Below are 22570 nucleotides of genomic sequence, written 5' to 3'. Positions count from 1 at the left end.
TATACTAGTAAATGATCTGGTCCTGTGACTGTGAACATACGTTCAGATTATATAGCTCTTGTCACCCAACATTGTACAGTGTTACCTGGAAAACAAAGGTTAAGTAACTTAATGCAGAACAGAATGTTTATGTTTGGGGTCAGAGGCTCAGTAATAGGTATCTTTTGAATTTATATGCCCTTGAGTCCTCCTGAAGTAAGCAAGGGACTGTGGATTATTGAGAGGCTTTGGGTTGAACTGCTGAGGGCTCGGCAGCCTCCCGCTATCAAAGGGAGGCACAGGGAAAGAAATGTTACTGTGAGGCAACTTAGGAAAGCATTTCTTAAGTGATGTGTAGAAGCCCTCGATGTTACAGGGAGGTTGCATACTATAAGTGATCTCTGTTTTTTATTTATTTATCTAAAGAAAAGTTCCTTCTGTATTGAAAACATTGCAAAGAGGAAGATGACATACACAATTTAATGTAGGCCTGGGTGATTTGTCTTTGAAGTGAAATGAATTGAAAACCTGCACCACTTTTGAAATCTTGAATTCCGTTCCTACAGATGTTTACCATTGTAAAAGCTTTGACAACAATTTCTACCCTCTTTACTTGAATAAATTGCTTTTAAGAGAGCTTTTAGATTAGACTTTGAACTGGAAAAGGCATAAATATGTAGAAAAGTCTCCATTGTCAGTATGGTTTCTATTAGCCAGTCTGTCAGATAACTAAGCTTGACTCAACTCTGGATTTTACTTAAGAACTCATTCATATGAATGTGGAGTGTGACAATCTGTTTATGTTAATACAGGTTCGAGCTACAGATCCAAGGAATACAGAAGAACTCCCTCTTCCTATAGTGCATTTCTAATCCTCATTCACTAAATGTGATAGCCTGCTGGCGTACCCGATTTCTTCATCTGAGTGTCCTAAATATAGATACGGACACATTCGAGAACTTATTTTATGAATGTAAGTGAGGTGCATACTAATCCTTAGTATTAGATTCTAAATGCAGAGTTCTATTGAAGCCTGAGCTCCCTAGTTGCTGGAGTATTGACAAAAGCGTTGCCAGAAGTCGTCTGGGATTCTCTTTCCACGTACGTAGCCTGGTAATATAGCCATGGCGGGAACAGAGCGCACGTGAGTTAGGTTAAGTGCAAAGTTCCAGCTTTGCCTTCTGATGACATTGATCCACAGATACCTTCTTGACATTCTTTTTAAAGTACTATTTACTTAAGATAGTCATTGTGATTAAATATGTTGTCCTGGCCTTGTTATGGATCATTTTGCAGATAAGGAATTTACCTAAAGAGGGTGGATTTCTGTTTGGTTTTTGTTGGTTGGTTGGTTGGTTGTTTTTTGTTTGGTTGGTTGGTTTTTTTTCCCCATTTCATTTTCCAGAGCAAGGTTAAGATTGCTGTAGAATATGTAAGAATGGGTTTAGGGGGGGTTGTTTGGTTGGTTTTTTGGGAGGGTTTGTTTGGTTGGTTTGGTTTGTTTTTTGCCAGGGACATTCCAGTTGTCAGGTACTACAAACGCCCACACTGTGATTTGCATTTAAGATTTGATGTTAGTATGCATATATTAGACCATTAGTGAAGAGACATTTCTGTCTACTGTATCTAAATCTCCTTCTTGACCACTTTCCAGAGAAGTAATCCTTGGCCAATCTGATTTCCCCTGTGTTTCAAATTATACTGCTTTTCTATTCTCTTTTGATCACGCTTGGTGTATAGTTTAATGCATATTATGTAGCTCAGTGACCACTGAATATACTGTATGCCTTTTGTTGGTTTGGTTACTTTTGCAGCTAGAATGTGCTGTTTCCCTTCACAAGCTAGAAGTGTTGGATTGATGGGTACCAGAATTCCTGTCCTGTTCTGGATCTCTCTATTCAAAAATCGCAAAAGATTTTCAGAACCCTTGTGGTGAAAAATATCTTATTGTGTGTAAACACTTAAACGTACAGGTTTTTTTAGTATAGTTTGTTAACATTTTGTTCTGTTTTACTTTGGAAGATCTCTAAGTTCTTGATAGTAATAATAGTATATAATTAGCAATAGTAAGTAACGAACAATGAAATAAATATTATACCCCTTTGTCATAGGATCTGAAAAAAATCAGAGGTTAAAGTCTGATTCTGCACGACAGCGCTCGCTGAGGGTTGCCATTAATTTCACAACTGCTGAATTAATCCCAAACAGAAAAATATTTAGCCATTTGACCACATTAAGTATTTTTGGGGATTTTAGTCTGAATTCTGCACATTTCTTACTGTTTTTAATAATATCCCTTGTACGTAATGAACCTAAGCAGAGCAGTAAATAGATATATATTGCTTTCTGTTGAATTGGGGATTTGCAAGGTTGCTCTACGGAATTCAATCTCTTGTGTGTTTTCAGAAAAACTGAAAAGTTTGCAGTTACTTATTTTTTCTCTTTTATCACTTTAGCTTTATGTTAAGTCACTGTCATGGGAAAAATTTTAGGGCAGAACAATCCAACTGTAATTGCAAGACTGACTTTGTACATAATCCAAGCCAATTAGTTGTGCCATCAAGCTCATAATTAATTTTAGTGTATATGTTGGAAATGCATTAGGTCTTGACTATCGTTAGTGCTTCTGCAGTGCCTCTGAATGAGTTCCTCTAGTATTTTGCATTTTAAACAAATACTGCCAGGTTATTAATTGCAGGTGTGTTCCATGTCGAATGGCTGCCTCTGCCAACCTGAAGCAAACCTCTGATACAACTTCCACTGTTCTTTCTCAGTTGTGTATGGACAGGAAGCACCACAGGTGACAGTATCCTTGGTGTAGAACTTCATGGAACAACACTAAAGCTGGGGGGGGGGGGGGGTTCATATTTATAAAAGTTGCTTTGAAGAGGCACTCCCAGTTTCAGAAATTAGTCTGCATTATTTCAGTCTCTTGATTATTCAGCGGACTATCTACTTTTCTGATCTGAGGACGTTTCTGCCGTTCAGGTAGCTGGCCATTGTTGAAAGTGTCAAGTTATCTGACCATAATAAAATCAGGTTTTCCTGTAGGAAAAATGCAGGTTTGCAGCAGTTTATGCAGTAGGTACCATATGCATATCTCGGTCTGTTTATGGTTAAGAAATGGGCTGAGGAGGATTCAGTACAGACTTTGTCCTTTCCATGCAGGATTTCTTTCACATCAGTCATGTCTTTCAGGAGCTGCCGCGAGGATAGAGCTGAGTAAGAGTGTGTAACAGACACAGTTCCATTTCCTTCTTCAGCCTGATGAAGTCCCTTTGGAAATACTTCATGAAAAACACAGACTTTTGGGCATCCGAGCACCTAATGCAAATTCCACGCACACTGAACGTGGCCTGAGCCCTTTAAGTCTAACCAATACTTCTCTAAAAAACCCCATTTTTTTCCAAAACCTGTAAGAAACAGTGCAATGAGGACTTTAAGAAGCTTTTGATCTAAATGGAATGACTTTATAGTATCAGCCCTGGACATGAGATAAATATTCTTAAGAAAACACATTTTTAGTTACAGCTTGAAAAATACAATTACATGCAGAGTCCAGAGAGCACGTCAATATGAAGGACTTCATGTTAGGTGAAGGATAGAAAAAAAACACAGTAGTAATTGAGTTCATATTTGTGGTTTTTATAGGGGTTTGTGTTGTGTTGACTAAGACTTCCTACTAACAGAAGAAAATCGTTTCATTTTGAAACTCAGTAGCCAGAGGATAGGGAGCCAGTGCTAATGAGCACGCTTCCAACCAGTGGTGGAAAAATGCACTCGTTTTTCATTAGATTTTAAATAGATTTGTTTCTGGCTTTTTTTCTTGGGTACTTAAGTTAGAGGTTAACAGACAAAATTTGAAATATTTACTTATTTACAGTAGGAGACAGAAAATTATTGAACAGATTTTAAAGGAAGTATAATTAGCCTAATTAATCTAAGGCAGTACCTTACTCTGCTCAATAAGCTCAGATGGGAAAATTATTATTTAACCAAGTTTGCATACATAACTCAAAAGCTAATTTTGTGATTAAGTTATATAGGCTTATAGATACTTGAAGTTTCATCAATAGAGGTCCTGTACTATCTAATTATATGTACAAGAGAATTGTGTAAGGAAGGTAAATATTAGCCTGTAGCAAATTCATATTAATATATTAAATAATTCGGGTGATGGATTGTTTCAGGTTTCTTTTTCCTATGTTTCCTCTTAGCCCGTTAACACTTCTCGAGAGTCAGTGCCCCTTTTTCAACTGCCGCTCATAAGTAAGATTAGATTTTTGTGAGAACTGAATCAAGTAAGGGGCCAGATTTTTTAAAAAGGACTTAATTCCTTTGTTTCGGTGTTTTCTGTCAAATCAGTGCAACCAGAAGGCACAGTCTTTTTTATTTTTATATATATATATATAATATATATATATATGCATCTACTTAATTAAAATACATTTAGCATCTTCTCAGCATCTAGCTTTGTGACTGTGCACTCAGCACTGGTGACTGTGACTTGAGTAATGGAACATCTTTCAAATGCCCTCTCCGTGCTTAGGCCTGAGCTACGTTTTCAGTTCATTGTAGAGGTTAACAGGACTTAGAATTGCTTAACCAGATTAAACCAAAATTGAATAAAATTTAATTTTAGTTAAAATAGAGTTGTAACAAAAGTAATAGTTTGTCCTTTTTCATGTAGTGAATTTTTGCTTGTTTCACAGCATCTAATAGCTTTTCCACATAAGTGTTGTATTGATGTTTGTGCAAAAGCCACGTGTGAAGTAAAAGCACAATAAAGAAGATCAGCTCTGTCTACAGACTAAAGTAGTATTTTTGCCCTCTGATCTGTTATTACTTAAATATTAGACTTGTTTACTGCAGTTGAACTGCGGGCAGTAAAATGAAGTTATGAATTGGTAACCTGAAATCACGTTAAGGAATACTTGGAATTGTGGCCTTATAATGAACAGTGATGGAAAACGAAACTGTTCAGTCAGTTCTGTCTCAGTGACTTGAGTGCTCTCATACAGCACACCGTGTTTGGGAATGAAATGCTGTCTGCAGCGAGTGCATGGGGAAAATAATATTTGACCTTTGCGTGGCTATAAATATTTTTTCTGAGCAGAAAACAGATACTTGGGGACAAATTGCAACTTTGTTACAACACTATTGGCAGGAAATAGTTTATTATAAAACTGCAAATGCTAGTTTGCACTCTTGCATGAAATACAGTACCTGTGACAATAAAGAATGGTGTTACATAGCGTAGAGGCAAGCACACACTACATCAAGTGTCACTTTAATGGAACAGTGCCAATGGAATTTACAAATGTGGCATCTATTTATTTCTACCAGTATTGAGAAGGAGATGAAATAACATGGAAGTGATGATTACTTGTGACACATTCCTTGTATGAAAATAACTTCTTTAACCCATGTCGTTATAATAGTCCTTGTGGTCTTTTTATTTGTATTTCTTCGTTTCTTTCAATGAACCCTACGTCTGTATATTTGTTTGTGCTTTTGCCTGTCAATGTGATGGAGTCAAGAGCATCTATTATCTACTGTAAAGCTGTGGTGATAGCTTACCAGCTTTGTGCAACTTTGTGTAACTTCAGGCAAAAAATCCATGGAACTGAATTGTGACAGCAGAGTAGCAGAATCGGAATAGAGGCAACATTGAGGGTTAGATTATCAAACGTATTTTAAAATAAGTGCTGAATGAACTTTACAGTAATGATTAAGTGATGCAGGAGAGTAATGCTGTTGCTTTCCACTGAAAAAAATCCTGGGTGAGGCTTCTCTTCAGCACGTCAGAGCTTGTAAACTCTACTTATAGGTAGGATTTATTTGCCCGGACTATGCTCTCCAGAAACATGAGTATGCTGCTTCTAGTTCTGGAGCAGTCACTGTCAGTGGCAGCTGGAGGGTCTCCATCTGATGTGATGTGGGGTTTGGGTGTGGGTGTGCACGTTCCCATGCATGTATTTGTAGGCTGTAATAAAGTCTATTTAGGTAGCTGTGCCATCACAGTGTCTTAGTTATTGAACCAGAAGCCTGTATGAGGGGATTTTACTGTAAGATCCAGACACACACACCAGTTTTGAGTCCCAAGTACATTTGGAATTCACGTGTGTTTCTGTATGTCTAACTTGAGACGTTTCAAGAGTCGTCTTGTTAGATGTGGATGCTGTGGGCCTTTGAAACCTTGAGGTCCCATCTTCAGAGACAGGGATATAGTCCTGGGAGATATCACAGGAGGATAAATTTTAACAATAAGCCATTGAAAGGGAGAATGTTTATTCGCACTGCCCACATTTATGAAGTGTTCAAGATATCACCATTGCAAATATCTGTAACATTGATGAAAAAAATGAAATAAGGAATGTTGTAGCATAACAGCCTGACCTGTAGCATTAACAGCTCCTCTTCTTGGTACAGTTTTTGCAGATAGTTTGATTAATGTTTCTTCCATGGACCTGTGTGTTTTTAAAGAGGAGGGCAGTCTGGTCCCCTGCAGTTTCAGCTTGTGAAAACAATTCACTTGCTGCGAGCTCTTTGCTTGTACTTACATGAAAGTGTGATGAATCTGGAGCATCTTCGATAGTGTAATGTATTTTCTTCTGGTACCGCTCTTTTTATAACAACAAAAAAAAGAGGAGAGCTGCCTTGTGTTCAGTGGTTTAGTTGAGGTGCAACTGCTATGAAGAGTAAGATTTGCATAGGCATTTCGGTCAGTCTATATACATTCTATATGCTTCTAGGTATCATTTAAAATTCATTCAACTTCAGGGTAACAGTCAAAATGAAACTAGATATGTATTGATTTCTTCTCCTCCCCTGCTCTTTTGGGATTCTTCTAACCTCTGTTCTTCTCTGCAAAAATAGAAAAAAAAGAAGAATGGATTTCCTGATTTGCCTGTGACCCGAGCGAGCTCTGCCCATTTAACACCGTAACAGGAACAAAGGACAGTTCAATGCTGCAGTGTCCTCCTAAGCTTGCAGTAGGAAATGAGCTAGGAGGAGTATGCTCTTCGAGGGAGCTGTAGAGACTCTTGCCTTTTTATTTCTTTTAAAAGGAGAAGGGACTGAAAACTAATAAGGATAGCATGTATACATTAATTATAAAAAATGCTTTAAGCCTGCCTAGGAGACTGGGAAAAAATGTATGGAACTTCTCTGCTTATATTTTGCCTCTGAAATGTAGCGTCTCAACAAAATACCACATGTATAGTCAGAAAATTTTAGCATACAACGAAAGCTAAATTAAAGAGAGTTTTAAAATCGTTTGAAGAAAAGATAATGGGGGTTTCATTGTTATATTTAATCAGGTGAACAAATGTATCTGCTCACTTAAATATTTCAGTATCTGGTATCAGTATCCGCTTTTGGAGGCGGAGACGTTGATGTGCCTGCTCCACTATATAGCTCTTACCGTATGGCATGCTGATTACTTAGAAGGGAGGAATAAAGGGATAATACAGTTCTGAGGGGAAAACGGGCCACTAAAAACTATTTTAGGATAATGCAGTTACACTGATGCCTTTCAAAATCAAAGCAACTGAGACAGATAACTTTTGGGTTCAGTGATTTAGTAGTTTCATTTTGCATCAAAGCAGATAAAATATTTAATTTTTAAATATCCAGTAAAGAATTGAAACTATTTTTAACCATAAAGAATTTTTAGAAATTTTTGTTGAAGATCACAGATTTTAATGTTTTTTAAAAAAAATCACAAAAAATATTGCCGGCTAATTTTAGAACGTTAACTGTGGAGCAGGGAAGACTATGTAATGATAGTTGTATGTGCGTTATCAAGTTAATTCTTCTGGAGGTTTGAGGGGCCATTAGAAAAATATGATCTGTGCCTTTTCTTAGATAATAAGAGGCAGATATCTATTTTTAAATATTTTAGTTTTGCCTGTAAAGTTTCCGTTGTTTTTCACATTCATTTTTCCTTGTTCTAGCACTATATTTTGTTTTTTTCTTTCCAACTTGTTTTTTTCTGTTACAGCGTTTGGTCTTTTTCAGATCTTTCTCTTTTCTAGAACCTGAGATCACAAAACTTCACTCACAGGTTACTGCCAGTGAATACATTAGTTTATATGTGAATATAAACTAGCTAAAAATATTAAAAAAAAAAAAAAAAAAAAACAACAAAAACCAAAACAAAAACAAACAAAAAAACCAAAAAAACAAACAAACCCCCCGAACAACAACAACAAAAAAATAAACAAAAAAAACCCCAGCCCAAACCAAGAAAGTAGAGACTGCATGATAACTTGGGCAGGGGGGTGGGGGTTATTTCAAAACAAAAAACTTATTTTTCTACCGAGCAAAGGTAGAAGGCAGGTAATTTACAGCTGTGGAAATATAAGCTGTAACTGGCAGTAGCCTGTTATGGTAGATTTGGGTACACATTGTTTTATACCGGTGAAGGCTCCTTTGAATTGAGTAGGAAATCTATTTTACAGAGAAATGTAATATTCATATTAAGGAGTTACTGTGATTCAGAGAAGGCAAACATCAAATTATCTCGGGCATTTGAAATCAATTTCAAAACGTTGGATGATCGAAAGGGACGCTTTCCATTTAACTTAGTTTTAACTAATAACTAAGATTGATTATAATAGTCTTACTTTCTGCAGAATTTTAATACCTATATTTGGCAATAATCTCCATTATATTTGTGGAATTGTTGTTCTTAAGGATTTACTTTGAAAAATAATCCCAAGAAGCATTTTTTGAAAATATGTGTAGGAGTTCATGTTTGTCACTACTTACAATTTAAAACATGACCTTAAATATAATAGTCTGAAATGATGCTGCTACTCTACCCTTGCTTAACAAGACTTTTTTTTTTTTTAAGTATTCCCTCATTTTCTTTTTTGTTTCAAATTTTCTTTGCTTCTGATCTTCCTAACTCAAATTCTTCTTGAATTTGAGGGGGTTTAGCCTAAACAATAACTCTCTCATTTCAACAAAATTACGTATTTTGCATGCTCACCTGGGGTAAGACAGGCTCAGTTGTGTCAGCCACCTCAAAGCGGCTCCCAAGAGGCGCTTCAGGAATCACCTAGAGCGAGGACTCCACTCGGGGTTTTGAAGGAATACTCACACACAATGTGCTCTTGTGCGCAAAACAAAATCCAGCTCTCGTGGGTGTTTGGAATAGCCTTCTGAAGCTGAATACAGCAGTTACAGTAGTCGGTATGAACATAATAAAACATTGCAAATACATAAGCAAGTTAAGTAAATTAAATACCAGTGTTTATATCTCTGAGGAGCGTGGCAAATAGATTATAGTTAATTTGTCTCTGTTCTGTAATCCAAGAAATGAACCAATACAGGTTACAAGGATTTCCATAGATTCAGAATTTTAGGACTTTCAGAGCATAGCTCCTTCTCCACTCCGTACTATAAACAGAATAAATTAAGCAGAGTTAATTGTATCAAATGCGTATGAGCAGTTAAAAAAAAAATCTCTATCTGGTTGCATCTTGTTCTAAAGGGCTTACATCCAGTTCAAAGAGAATTATGCTTAAATACAGAGAAGAATCAGTGTTTTTAAAAAGCCAGATTGCAATGAGTGTTCCAAGTTCTGAGTTCATCTTTAATTTATTAATCTTTTACCTGCAGGATTAGATATAGTAGATATGTATTTGGTCATGTACCAGTAATAATTTGATTACAATTACTGAAGAAAAACAATATGCTGGCAAGTCAAGCTCAAATTACAGTTTTCTAGAATGAAGATATCGGTGTTCTCAAGATCCTTAATTAATAATTGACTTACAGAGATGAGCATGCAAAACAAATAATTTTGTTGAAATAACAGAGTTATTGTTTAGGCTAAACCCCCTGAAATTCGAGGACAATTTGAGTTAGGAAGATCAGACGCTCATCAACCCTGCTAAAACAGAAGATACGTATTAGTTTTGTATCATTTTCAGACAGAATGTTAGAGGCTTTCTTGTTTTTAAACTGTTTTCTTGAATTATCCTGTAATGCCTAAAAAAAGTTACGACATTGTTACAGCACATCAGGGATGCTTGTTACAGCATAGTAAGAGACTATTAGCTGAGCACTAACATTTACCAATGAATTGTTTTGCAGGGGAAAAACCCAACAAACCAGCAGTAGTCTGTATCTGACTGCCCAGTTTCCTCAAATTTCCAAAACATTATGTTTTTTAGATGCAGAGTGTTTTTTTTTTAAATCCAGCTATTCTTATGTGTGGGCTCTAAGTTATGAGTTAGAAATTGTATTGGTACTTCAGAGGGATAAAATAAATGCTTTTGACTGCAATGCTTTGCATCATCTTGGGGAGACGCTTGGTTCAGAGAGCTGCGTCCCTGATAGTTTGAGGATTAACACTCCAGAGTATGCCATTATCAGTGTATCCCTATCTCTACCTATTCCTTCTGCTGTATATGGAATTGGGGTCTGCCATCACTGATTAGCAAACATTCCACGTCACTACTTGCTTGCTTTGTCTCAACTTCAGAAGCAGCAAAGCACCCATTTGAGGCTTCAGGTTGCTGTTCTGCGTGCAGCTCAGCACACCAGATGGCTGGGCTGCCATTCAGAGGGACCTCAAAAGCCCAGCGGGATGGGCTGCCAGAAATCTCATGGAGTTCAACAAAGGGAAGCACAGCGTTCTGCATGGGGGAGGAATAGGCCCACGCACCAGTACCCGTTGGGGGATGACTGGCTGCAACGCAGCTGGGCAGGAAAGGACCTGCGGGTCCTGGTGGACAGCAACCCGAGCGTGAGCCAGCAACGTGCCCTGGCAGCAAAGGTGGCCAACAGCATCTCGCCCTGCGCGAGGAAGAGCATTGCCAGCAGGTCGAGGGAGCCGATTCTTCCCCTCTGCTCAGCACTGCTGAAATGACACCTGGAGCGCTGGGTCCAGTTGTGGGCTCCCCCAGACAGAAGAGACGTGGACGTCGTGCAGCGAGTGCAGCAAAGGGCCATGAAGATGACTACGGGATCGGAGCACCTGACGTATGAGGAGAGGCTGAGAGACGTGGGATTGTTTATTCTTGAGCAGAGAAGGCTTGCGGAGATCTTGTCAATGCGTGTAAATACTTGATGGGAGCGTGGAAGAAGACGGAGCCAGTTTCTTCTCCAGTGGTATTCCGGGAATGGAGGAGGGGCAACAGGCACAAAGTGAAATACAGGAAATTCCCCTCAAGCATAAGGAAAGCTATTTTATGGGGAGGGTGTCAAGCACGGGAAGGAGGCTGCCCAGAGAGGTTGTGGCATTTCCACGCTTGGCGATGCTCAAACCCCAACCGGACGATGTCCTGGGCAACCTGCTCTAGCTGACTCTGCTTTGAGCAGGTGGCTTGTCCTTCAGCCATCTCCACAGGCCCCTTCCAGGCTCAACTATTCTGTAGTTCTGACATTGTCCAGACTGCTCTGTTTGCTTAGGGGCCACAAACAGCCTTCATATAATATCTGGCCAATGCTCTCTGTTTATGTTTCAGTCTTCTCTGGTAATTTTATATGAGACTTATATTTTCCAGTTGGGATTCTTTTCATAAGTTTTGCAGATGATGGCATATTTGCAGTTCAGAGTTCCAATATGGAAACTTGCTAATTTCTCTGAGGAGAAGCTTAACAGATGGCAGTCAAAAGAGAAAGGAAGGGGATTGTCTTACTATTATTTTTTTTTTGGTAAGTAAAATGCTAGCTAAGTATCTGCAGTTATGAGCGAAGAACTTCGGAAATATTTTGCTGATAAGAAAGCAAATGCGGCAAGGGGGAGCTACAGAGCTACACAGAATGAGAAGAGAAAGCAATCTAGGCCATCCTGATTTTACATTCATTAACACAGTACAAAGAGAAGCAAAAAAAAATAACCCAATTGTGTACCTTAATACTAGAATGCAACACACATAGAATTGTTACTTTAAATCAGAGTATTTGTACAGAATAAAAGTAAATACCTCTCCGGAAATGTTCCAGAACATCAACTGAACAGTAATAATTTTTAAGGTCTTAGCCAACACAACATATGTAAACCAACAATTTTTACATATGGACAGAAAGTGAAGATGTCCTGTTGGTTTGCTTCAACCCTTGCAGGAAGGAACCAGAAATATATTCAGAAGGCTGATTCAGTGTGTGTGCTGCGATTCAGTATTTCAAACAGTCCTCGGGCTGGCAAGAGGATTCTTGTTCCTTTTGGTTCCGATTACGTAGCTGTGTGTATGCAGGTGTCCGTCCATTAGGATCTGAACTGTGATTAACATCTCATTTCTGATCGGTCATTACTCAACTATTGCATGATTATGATAGATTTACCAGTTAGTTCCTTATAAACCAGACCCTAACACAGTAACATTTTCTTTTTTTTCCTGTGTGAGGATTGTATTACCAGGATCTGATTTTTCAAATTTAAGTTTATCTGGTGCTCCCTTGCGAATCAAATTACAAGCTGTTTTTTTAGAAAATAAGAACCCTAGAGAAAACAGAAAGTATAAAGATTTTTTTTTTTTTTTTTTTTTCAAAGCTGTAAGTAGCTTTTGAATTGATGTGCATATTTAAGTGTCATTCTGTGCCAAGGAGCAGTCAGTTTGTGTCCTAGAGGACAAGAGTATCCTCCGTAATGGTGGTTTGACAATACAGGGCTTTGGGAGGAACTGGAGGAATTCCTGCCACCCCATCCACCTCCTTGTCCCAGCTTGCGTCCTACTTTGCCGATTTATCTGTTAAGAGCACTGCTGTGATATGGGTTGGGGAACTGACCTAGCTTCAAAGAACTTCAAGAACGTTCGCTGATCTAGTTCATAGTACGGCCACTGAAACGATCGTGCTGGCACAATTAAGGGCACTGCAGTGTGGGGAGAGGGAATAAGTAACAAGCCGTGGGAAAAGAGGGAGACTTCAGGCTCTTGGATGACCCCGTACGTCATCAAACTGAAGCCAAAATGTGACTTTCCGTGATTTCACACAAATATGGAAGAATAAATCAGAGATGCATATTATTGTAAGAAAAGCATAGTGTACCACAGATAACATATGCAATTTTATTTCATGTTGTCCACCAAATATATACAGACAGCACGTGATTCTGAGTCATTGCAGTGTTCACTACATGCTATAAACAAAATAATTGGTATCCTAAACCTGTCACTTTCAGTGTTTTCTTAGAGATTTTCTATTTCCATTCCATTCCTTGTAGAGTGTTATAGGGCTTTTATTATTTTTAATAACAATAAATCTCATTCTTGTGGGTAAACAGGACTCCATGCTTGTTTGTAACCAGAACAATGATGGTATATGGAACCTGATGTATATTCTGGTTGCTGCAAACATATTTCACCTAAAGCAAGACAGTTATTTTGCTATTTGTAGTCTTGATCATCACCGAAGGGAAGGAAATCTCTATCAGTGTCTCATTTCCATGTTTGTTGTTTGTTCCGTCTATAGTGGCCATCACCAGCATAGAAAACCACGGTTTATTTTGTGAGGGAACAAGCTATAAGGCCAGCCCATTAACTCTTGAATGTGCCAGAAGTTGCTTATTTCTTGAAGTGGTTAACAGGAAACATAATTCATACCGGAGGTGCTTTGTGCCTTATCTGCCAGTGTGACTTAGTGGTCCCACTACTGAGTAGATAGCCATGCTTCGTGGCTACCTGGATCCTTTTTGCCAGGAGGGAGAGAAATCTTTGGTTCTGCTGGGTAAACATAAAATAAACTGACTGACAGCAGTTATTCCCTGTTCTCATCCTTACATCTCCTTCAAAAAGCATGGGAGAGCTACTAGCCAGCCAATTATTATAACTAGCCGTAAACTAGAGAAAAGCTGCTTGCCCATTCAGGATGCGAGAGCTGCTGCCTTATCATCATTGCTGGTTTTCTCCCCGCGGGCTGCTACCAGACAGGAAAAGGAAACCAGTACCAGAAACTATGTAAGGTCTGACTGGAATATGACACTGCAGGTGGGAAAAGGCAGTTACAAAGTCTGGGCATTATAACGTTCGTTTTTAAAAGAAACGTCATTTACTTACCTTGGAGGTAAAAGGCATTATGGAAGCAAATATAAAGCGCTTATGCTCAAGACGAAATATGTATCCATGAACTATATTATAAACTGCGAAGTATGGAATAGGTTTTGTGTCACTTGCATAGTACCTTACTCTTACTATCTAGTTTGATGTTTTCAAAATTCTTGCTTTCAGAAATATTTAAGGGAACGATCCGACCTTGCAGTAGCAGAATGTGGGATCCAGTGATGCTTTCTGTGTCCGTTGCACCAGAGCAGGCCAAATGCATCCATAGCACAACCACGGTCAAGGCCGTACACTGGCGCGAGGGGGCTGTACTTGACCCAGGGTATATAGGCAGATGGGATGGACCCAAGTAGCTCTCAGACGCAGACCAAAGTATATTTTTTTCAATGAAACTTGATAACAAATTCCATAATGTGTTTGACACTTGAATTCAAAATGTTCTATATCAGTTTGAAAAGCCACCTCTGTCAAGCTTAGTACAGCAGTATTTGATTTGTATTCCCTCATGCACGCACACGTACATACGCGCTTCCCTCCAGATTCCAGTTCAAGAACATCGTATAGCTAATAGTCTGGGAAATATATTTTCTGCGAGCAATAAATAGGTACCTTTCAAACATAAGACTTGCAGATACAGGATTCATGAAGTAGTTTTACTCTAAGAGAAAGATTAAAAAAAAAAAAAGCTTTAAGTATATGTCTGAAACAATATTTTGGGTTATGCAGTAATTCTGAGCGTCAGAACAATTACTTCAAGCAGTTTTGCTGTTAGGAAAGTACAAAATACAAATTGTGCAGAAACTGAATTTTATGATTATGGGATTTTTAAAATAAGCTTTTTTTTTAAAGTATTGAGGGCTATTTATTTTTGGTCTTGTAACACATATAACTTCTGTTAACCCTTTTGAATCTCTACTGTCCCTGTCAGAAGGATGGACAGTAGTTTGCATGTCACACGGCCCAAACTGCTGTCTGTCAGCGGAGAGCTGCTTTCAGTTCGGTGGTGAGACGAGCATTTGCTCACATAGGAAGACTGAGAATTACCTTGTCCTTTCTCTCCTGTTACGTTCCATTGATACTAGGACACAAGAATATGTTTTGGCTATCTGTAATATGTGGAAGAATTACTCTTTCCTTTTCATGACTTAGTGGTTACACAATTGTACGATAAGTAAAAAGGAAAAAAATAACTTCCATGTCAATTAGTGTAGAAGTATTATGTAATTTTGCTCTATTCTGGCCACTTCTATGTCATTTTAATGATTAGCCACTATAAAAAGCTAAGTGGAAAGGGGGATTCAAAATGGTGAGAGTATTGTGAAAATGTTTTTGGTTTGCAATTTTTTTTTTTTTTTTTTTATTCTTGCCATGTTATTAAATATTTTTAGAAGGGAACAGGGGGATTAATGAGATGGTTTTGCATCAGTGCGTCAAAGCACTTTTGCTTTTACAAAATAAATGTGTTGCTTTTTATTCCATTTATCTTAAAAAGAAAGATGACTGAGAGTATTTTTAAAGTACATTAAGTAGGCATTAAGACAAGAGTGATTTGCACTAGGAGACAGGGGAGTGGCATTTTTTTCTCTTTCGTATTGGTTAAGCACATTTCCTTGAGAGGGAGGGAGAAGCATGACAGCAGGTTCTAGAGGTATATTTTCTTCTCATATCAGCTATAGAATTTCTAGTTTTATTTTTAAGGACAAAAGAAATCTGTTTAAGGAGACTGTCTTGTGTAATATATACCCAGATTTGCATCCACTCCATTGATAAAATGCGATGTAAACAGAATACAGAGAATATACTTTGTAAAACAGCACAATATCTCTATAATGTTATGTATTTTTGTATGTATCAATGAATGTATGCTCTTGTTAACTCTTGGGAGTTTTATCACAGGTGGTGCGATATCTTTGTTTTTCCTCTAAACTCTTTTCATTAACTCTTGATGTCATGAGAATGTGGAATTTTTTAAAAAGTGTTTTTAAAAAAGTCTCTTTATCCATCACCAAGGTGGAGGAAAAATTGAAAATGTTTTTCAGATGCTTTCTGAGTACTCCCAGTAACTTGTTTTCCTTCTAGGTGATCCTCGCTGCCTCCAAGTTCTCTATGTTCCGTAAATGTGCGTAAACCTTTTATAGGCACGGCCGTCTTTCTCACCCACCTCTCACATCAGTGCATAGTTCTAAGCATCCCTTGTCCATTTGCGAATCATGCAACCTGAAACGCAAGCTGCCACAGTGCTGTTGTAATTGGCAGAACAGTTCATCATTTCATGCTTCGTTGCCCGTAAAGCTGCTTTGAGAGTCCTTAGTTGGGGCCGCTGTTAAAATCCCTGGTTGCAGAATTTCAAAGTTCTTTTTTTATGAAAGAGGAGCAAGTGTTTTTCTCTTACTCCATGTTGCTACCAGTGGCTAGTGAAGCAAAGTACTTCAAAATTGACATATGTTCCACAATGTAATTCTAGTGGATAATTTACAGAAAACTGAATAAAGACATAGCAGGAAAGGGCTTGTTACCACTGCTCCATGGGCATCTGCTTCAGGTTCTGCTCTTCTCTTGAATAACATTTTTCTATACCAGTTATTTTTTCTTATCCTTGCTGATATTTTTAGCTTATGTCTCAAGATACTCTCTAAGTCTGAAGCTATGGTCTTCTCCTTCCCATTAATAAAATGCATTCTGACTTCCATTTTAAGCACCAGTGGGCGATCAGCACCATTTTCTTTGCTTTAGCGGGATGGAGGAAGAGCTCTCCATTTGAGTTCATATGCAGAAAAGCATGTAGCTGACTCCCAGCGTCCAAGCGCTGAGCGGCTGCGGGGCTTTCCCAGAATTTCCTGTTCATAAGCGCTTGCAGAACAGCATCAGTTTTTCTGGATCAACATTCTCGCTGGATCCATTTACAACAACAAGTGACAGCCAGAATCAGTTTATTTTTCTTCCCATGTTCAAAGAGAGAATTTAGGAAAGAAAAAGATATGTCAGTGACTTTGTGAAGTGTAGCAGATGGGTACGTTTTATACCGGAGGTTAGACAGGATCTGATTCTAAGAATCTGCTTGAACCAAATCCTGCAATTTCCTATGAGTATGACTATACTCACACTGCCAGTGCCATTGAGAGGTGTATAGGAAGGCAGTAAGATTTGTCTTAGGAAAGGTGTTACTTTGTGGAAGAGCAATGTGCAAAACCAGCAGCAACAAAGAAAACCTCAGATCTTGACGTATAATGCACCAATGTGACAGTGTGAGCCTTGCCTAGCAGTATTAATTGATAATGTAAAGGCTTAATTGAAGGCTGCTTTTTGAGTAAGAAGTCATGTCTGAAAAATGCTGCTCACGGACAGTATTGTAAGCAGATGTAGCTGAAGATGTAACAAAATAGGTGCTGCATAGCAGAACTGTTATGATTAACAGCAGCCACGTGGGTTTAGTACCTAGAGGCACCAGTCAGCTGGTGGAGTCTCCCTGTAGTAGGCACCGCACAGTCCCTTTTAGTCTGGGCATGTGGTTAGATGTAAATCAGGAAAACCACAGATAAACTGATTTTGCAGGGAAGTATAAAGAAATCATTGTGACTAGCTTCATGAGAACCAGTGAAGCCTAACAGCTATTGAATGCATCAGCAAAGTTGGGGGGGGAAGCTGTATACAAGTTCAAAGCACAAATGATATAAGTGTCCGTGATGTGTCAGTTTATACATTTTTGGTTTTGTCACGGTTAACACAAGATCAAGTGTTGACAAAGGGCAGTGCAGAAGATACGCTGGGAATGCGTAAATGGAAGAATACCTCTTTCACAGAAGCGCACTGAGCTAACTGTTCACTTCGGGCAATTGAATGACAGAACCATCTTATTTGACGAAACACACTTTATTCTGTCTTTCATGCGCTAATTTATTCTCATCATGTGCGGTGAAGTCCTGCTTGGAGTGTCTATTCTCAGCATAAAACTGTTTGTCAAATTTCTATTAAGCTTAAGGTGAAAAATTAATGAACCGTTCACTTCAGATATTTCAAAACTAATACTGCTCTATTATTAATGCAGCAGAAAGTCAGAGATGTGGGTATGTACAATTATGGTTCAGCCTTCAGTCAGACTCTACTTTTTTTTCCTTTTTTGGGGGGGGACGGACATCATTAAAACGGTGTTTCAGGTCATAGAAGGAATTATTTTAATGAATTTTGTCAGTAAACTTTTTGGTTTTCTTTATTAAGTTTGTTTTATGAGATCCTGACAGAGGGTGACGAATAAACAGATAATGATGAAAAACAATATTCTATCCAATCTTTTTCTGAATCTGGAACTTAAAGGAAAATCGAACAGAAAGTTGATTCTCCTAGCACAAACTTTTTAGAGAAGAATAAATAAAAGCCTAATTGCATAATACTGAAGAAGCTTTGGCTAAAGCAATATTCTTTTGACTAGAGAAGTATGACGTTGTGACTAACTGTCTTCTGTTTCATGTGTGCTGATTTTTCAGCCTTGACAAAAGTCATTGAAACAATGGTAAAATTGTACTTTAACCCAGAATTGAGTGGCGCATGGTACACAAGTGTTACTGTGATGTTCTCCCAGTAAAAACTTTTCAGAAATCTCAGAATATGTTACCCAGACCAGTAAGTGAAGTGACAGAACACTGTGAAACGCTGGGTTACAAGTGTGTATCCCAGACTGAGCAGTATGGAAACCGATGCTCAAGGTTTGTGCTTGCATTGAAAAAGAAAACACAAAACGCAGTCGTTGCAAAAGTAGAAATGTAGTCCTCACTTTCTATGGAGAAACTTTTTAAAGATTGCCTCTTTTTGTGCTCCTAAAATTAACTTAATAATTGATGAGCATATGTTTCTTCTTGCATTCCAGTATGTCCTCTGGAGTCTTTCTTAAATTAATAGCGGTTTTATGCCTGGCACGGTTAGATTGTTAGGCTTGCATAGAGGAAGGAATTCTGTTTCTTGGAAGATTTTCATGCTGTAAAACTAAATTTCATTACAAGCAAAATCTCAAATTTAAATTATTCTCAAAGGATTTGTTGTGCTCACAGATCCTGAAAGCACTATGTGCTCCAAGGAGCCTGGCATCCAGCAGGGAAAGAGCAAGCAAGAATCTCGCAAAGTTCTTTTGATACGTTGGTCTTCATCAGTTGCACCGCACTGTTTTGCAGTTGGTACAGCATCAAGCCCACAAGTATTTAAAAATGATTGTGCTCTAACTAGTAGCCCTGGAAATCTCCAGATTTTTCAGTGTACACTGTGCTTTACTGGGGAGATTCGTCTTGAATCTTTCACTTTTGAATCCTGACCATGATGCAGATAGCTTTCCTCAGTCTCCCAAACAAGGTGCTCTCACACCAACTAATAAATGGCTGGCAGAGGGAAAGGAACTCTTTTTTTTTTTTTTTTTAATTAAAGCATTTTTTAATATTAATTCTAATACTGCTTTTTTATAACTAGTTCAGGAAGTTCAGTTATATATCATATAGAAATCAGGCCTGGAAAAGATCATCTAATCTAGCACCTTCCCTCTGGGAGAGGATCAACCGTATCTACATCATTCCTGACAGATGATTGTTTAATCTTGTGTTTAGAGAGATTTCAGTTGTAGAGATTTTACTACCTGCCTAGGCAAGTTTTTATGAATTCCTCCTATTAGAAAGTTTTTCTTCCAGATAACTTAAATCTCCCTTCTATATTTGTTTTTTTTTTCTTTTTTTTTTTTTCCCCTTCCATACTTTAAACTTGATCTTATATTGTGAAATGATTCATTTTTAAAGGTGGGAGGTTTTCTCCTGTAAGTTGTTCTTGAAAGTGTATCTTTCACAGCTTATTCAGGTGTGAGGCTCAAGCTGTGGGTTGATAGAGAAAGGAGACATGCTTTTCCTCTGCGACGTTTTGAGCTTCATTGCTCTAGTAATACAGTCTGCAGGTTGGCAAACAATAGACAGAAAATAAGGTCTCGGTTATACATCTCTAATGGACGTTTTAGGATTCTTTTTGATTTCAGAAACAGACTTTTGAGCAAACTGATTTTACTATCAATTTACTGAAGTAACAACTTTGAGGAATTTCCAACCTTGCCCAACTTCAATAAGACAAAACTTTTTCTAAATTATCGTGTTTTGAACCAGTTTCACCTTTCCACTTAAAAATTTGTCTAATTCTTTCAAAGTGAATGCTAAAAACATTTCCACTCTATATTCAAGCTGAACAACGCATTTTTTTTTCCCTCATATTTAAATGTTATAGCCTTGGTCGATTTTTGCATTATGATTAAGGGCATACTGTAAGAAGTCTTGGGAGCTTCTAGCACAAAAATAAAACAAAAGAAGGAGGATGCGTGTGGATTTTATAAAAAAAAAAAAATAAAAATTGTGATTCAGTAACAACACTCCTGATAGTAATTTTATAGAAATTTAGTAGAACGTGTGCTGCTGATTTCTGAGAGCTTCTTCCCTTTGCGATTGTCATCACACAAAATGTAAAGGATGCCTTCTGGTTGTGAAGAACTCCACGTCAACAGAAAATGTGGTATTTGTTTCATAGAGAGGCTGTGTGTTCTGAATCTCTAGTTGGAAGTTTGGAAATGATTCGGTGCGGGCAGGTATATTGGAAGGCTTTTAAAGTTTTGCAGGTTGTTCTAGACCTGCTTTCTGCCCCGTGCTATGAACCTCCTCTTCTTTTCTGTGGTGGGCTTTTCATCTGCAGGAGTATTCTTACTTTCCATGGGAAGAGATGTTGCCTTCACCTCCCCCCCCCCGCCCCCTCCCCGGTTCTATCAGTTGGTTTCCCCAAATATCTCATCATCTCATCAGAAGCCTTCCCATGCTTAAGTATTGGACAGTCGTATGCATGGAAACTCAGGTTTTTCGCGTTAAAGGGAGATGTTAAAATATGTATGAATCTGCTGATATTGTGAGGTTTGTGCTGTGGCTTCTTAAGATCTTAAAGCTGTAAATGAAGTATTCTGGTGCTTTCTGATCTGTGCCTTCCTCCACTTGATGTGTCTGTCTGTTTAGTATGCTCTTATTCCAGATCTCCTTCAGCTGAGCCTTCAACCTTCCATCACAGAAGCAACCCTATGTTTATAAAATAAATTTTAGTCACCTTAGCTGCATTGAATCCACTTTGAGTCATGAGATGATCAGACTGTATTCTTTAAAAGAGGAAGGTGTATATTAAAATTCAGACTGATACTTAGGCATGATTTCAGGCTATTTAAATGTCTGCTCTTTGCTGTAAGGCTGTGTTCAGTTCTTGCTTGAATTTGAAAGTTATTGCTGATCAGTAATTCTGCTTTTCACTGATTCCTTTAACTACACACCAATTTAATTTGCTGTGTTTAAGTCACACACAATCTAATATCTGATTGGACTCTCTGATAGTTTCTTTCTTGTGGCACTGTTCCCCAAATACTGTAATAGGTACATGTAATTTTGTGGCACATGTTCTTGAAGGTGGGTTTGTTTTTCTTTTTGATAAGGTAAGTACAAAATAACGGCTGCTTATCTAAATCAGTTGTTTTAAGGTGTATTGTAGATATTTGCTTATTTTGTTCTGTTGATGCAGAAGAGAAATCTTCTAATTTTCATTTACTAAATTAGTGTTCTCTCTCTGTCCATTTAAGATGGAAGCTACAGACGAAATCGATTGAACCTCACAACCCTCTTAGTACAACCCATTTCTGCAGTGCTTGCCAAAAGACTCGTTTCTTTACCTGAGGACACTGTCCAAAAAGATAGGTGTATACCCCTACGAATGCCAGCTACAGGTAATGCTTTTTAAATAATCTTTTTTTCTAACTATGAAATGTTCTCCCAGGGCTCCAAATCCATTTTCTATAACTGTATCTAACTCAGAGCTGATCATGGGTATGTTTTGCGTAGCTGCTTTCTAGAAGAGACTATGAACAATCTAAAAATTACGTTCCCAAAATCTGATAGATGGAAGTTTTGGTTTTAAAAAAAAAAAAAAAAAAAGTATAATAGTATAAGGCATTAGGCTCTAATTCTTAATATTGACTTAAAAACCCCTCTATCTAGATACCATCACTAGGGAGATTTTGTTAGTGCTGCAGTATAGTTTGTTACGCCTTGTTGTACTACTAAGAATGTGATTTTAACATTAACGCACCAGTAGCGGTATTGAAGTTATTCTGTGTCTTTTTTTCTGCCTCTGGCATAATACTACTATAATTCTAAACAGTGGTATGTCTTTCTGTGTTCCTTAATTTGTATCTGCTGTAGAATAAAAAAAAAAGTATTGTTGTCTGAACCTTCAGGCACCTTTTCCTCCAAGTTTCACCAGGAAAACAGTCATCATGATAAGAACAAAATACCTTGAGTAGAGCTAGGTGTAATGAAAGAATGCAGAGTATCTCTTCAGAGATAATGCCATTAGCAAAGTCATTCAGATTACTGCTTGAACAAACTTATTGCTGATGTGGGGGGAAAAAGTGGGAATGGTCTTCTAGCAAAGATACTGCACAGTGTTTCAGTGAAGGCAGGAACACCTTCCAGCTAATGTTGCAGATGAGATGCATGTTTAAACAGTAATTCTGTCTTGATTTTTGTTTTGTA

General features: G+C 38.0%; 1 protein-coding gene across 1 annotated transcript in view; it reads left to right on the top strand.

Moving 5' to 3' along the window:
• NAALADL2 (N-acetylated alpha-linked acidic dipeptidase like 2) overlaps nt 1-22570 on the top strand; it is a gene marked incomplete at both ends in the record, with an annotated part of 378476 nt that overhangs the window by 222028 nt on the left and 133878 nt on the right. Inside the window, one exon of the mRNA XM_082321017.1 lies at nt 21619-21762. Coding sequence (XP_082177143.1) covers nt 21619-21762 — 144 coding nt within the window. The remainder of the gene's footprint in view (nt 1-21618; nt 21763-22570) is intronic.

The sequence above is a fragment of the Platalea leucorodia genome, assembly GCF_965183815.1.
Source record: "Platalea leucorodia genome assembly, chromosome: 8".
NCBI classification, from domain to species: domain Eukaryota; kingdom Metazoa; phylum Chordata; class Aves; order Pelecaniformes; family Threskiornithidae; genus Platalea; species Platalea leucorodia.
The sequence above is the reverse complement of the archived record's forward strand: the minus strand, read 5'-3'. Positions and strand labels throughout refer to the sequence as shown.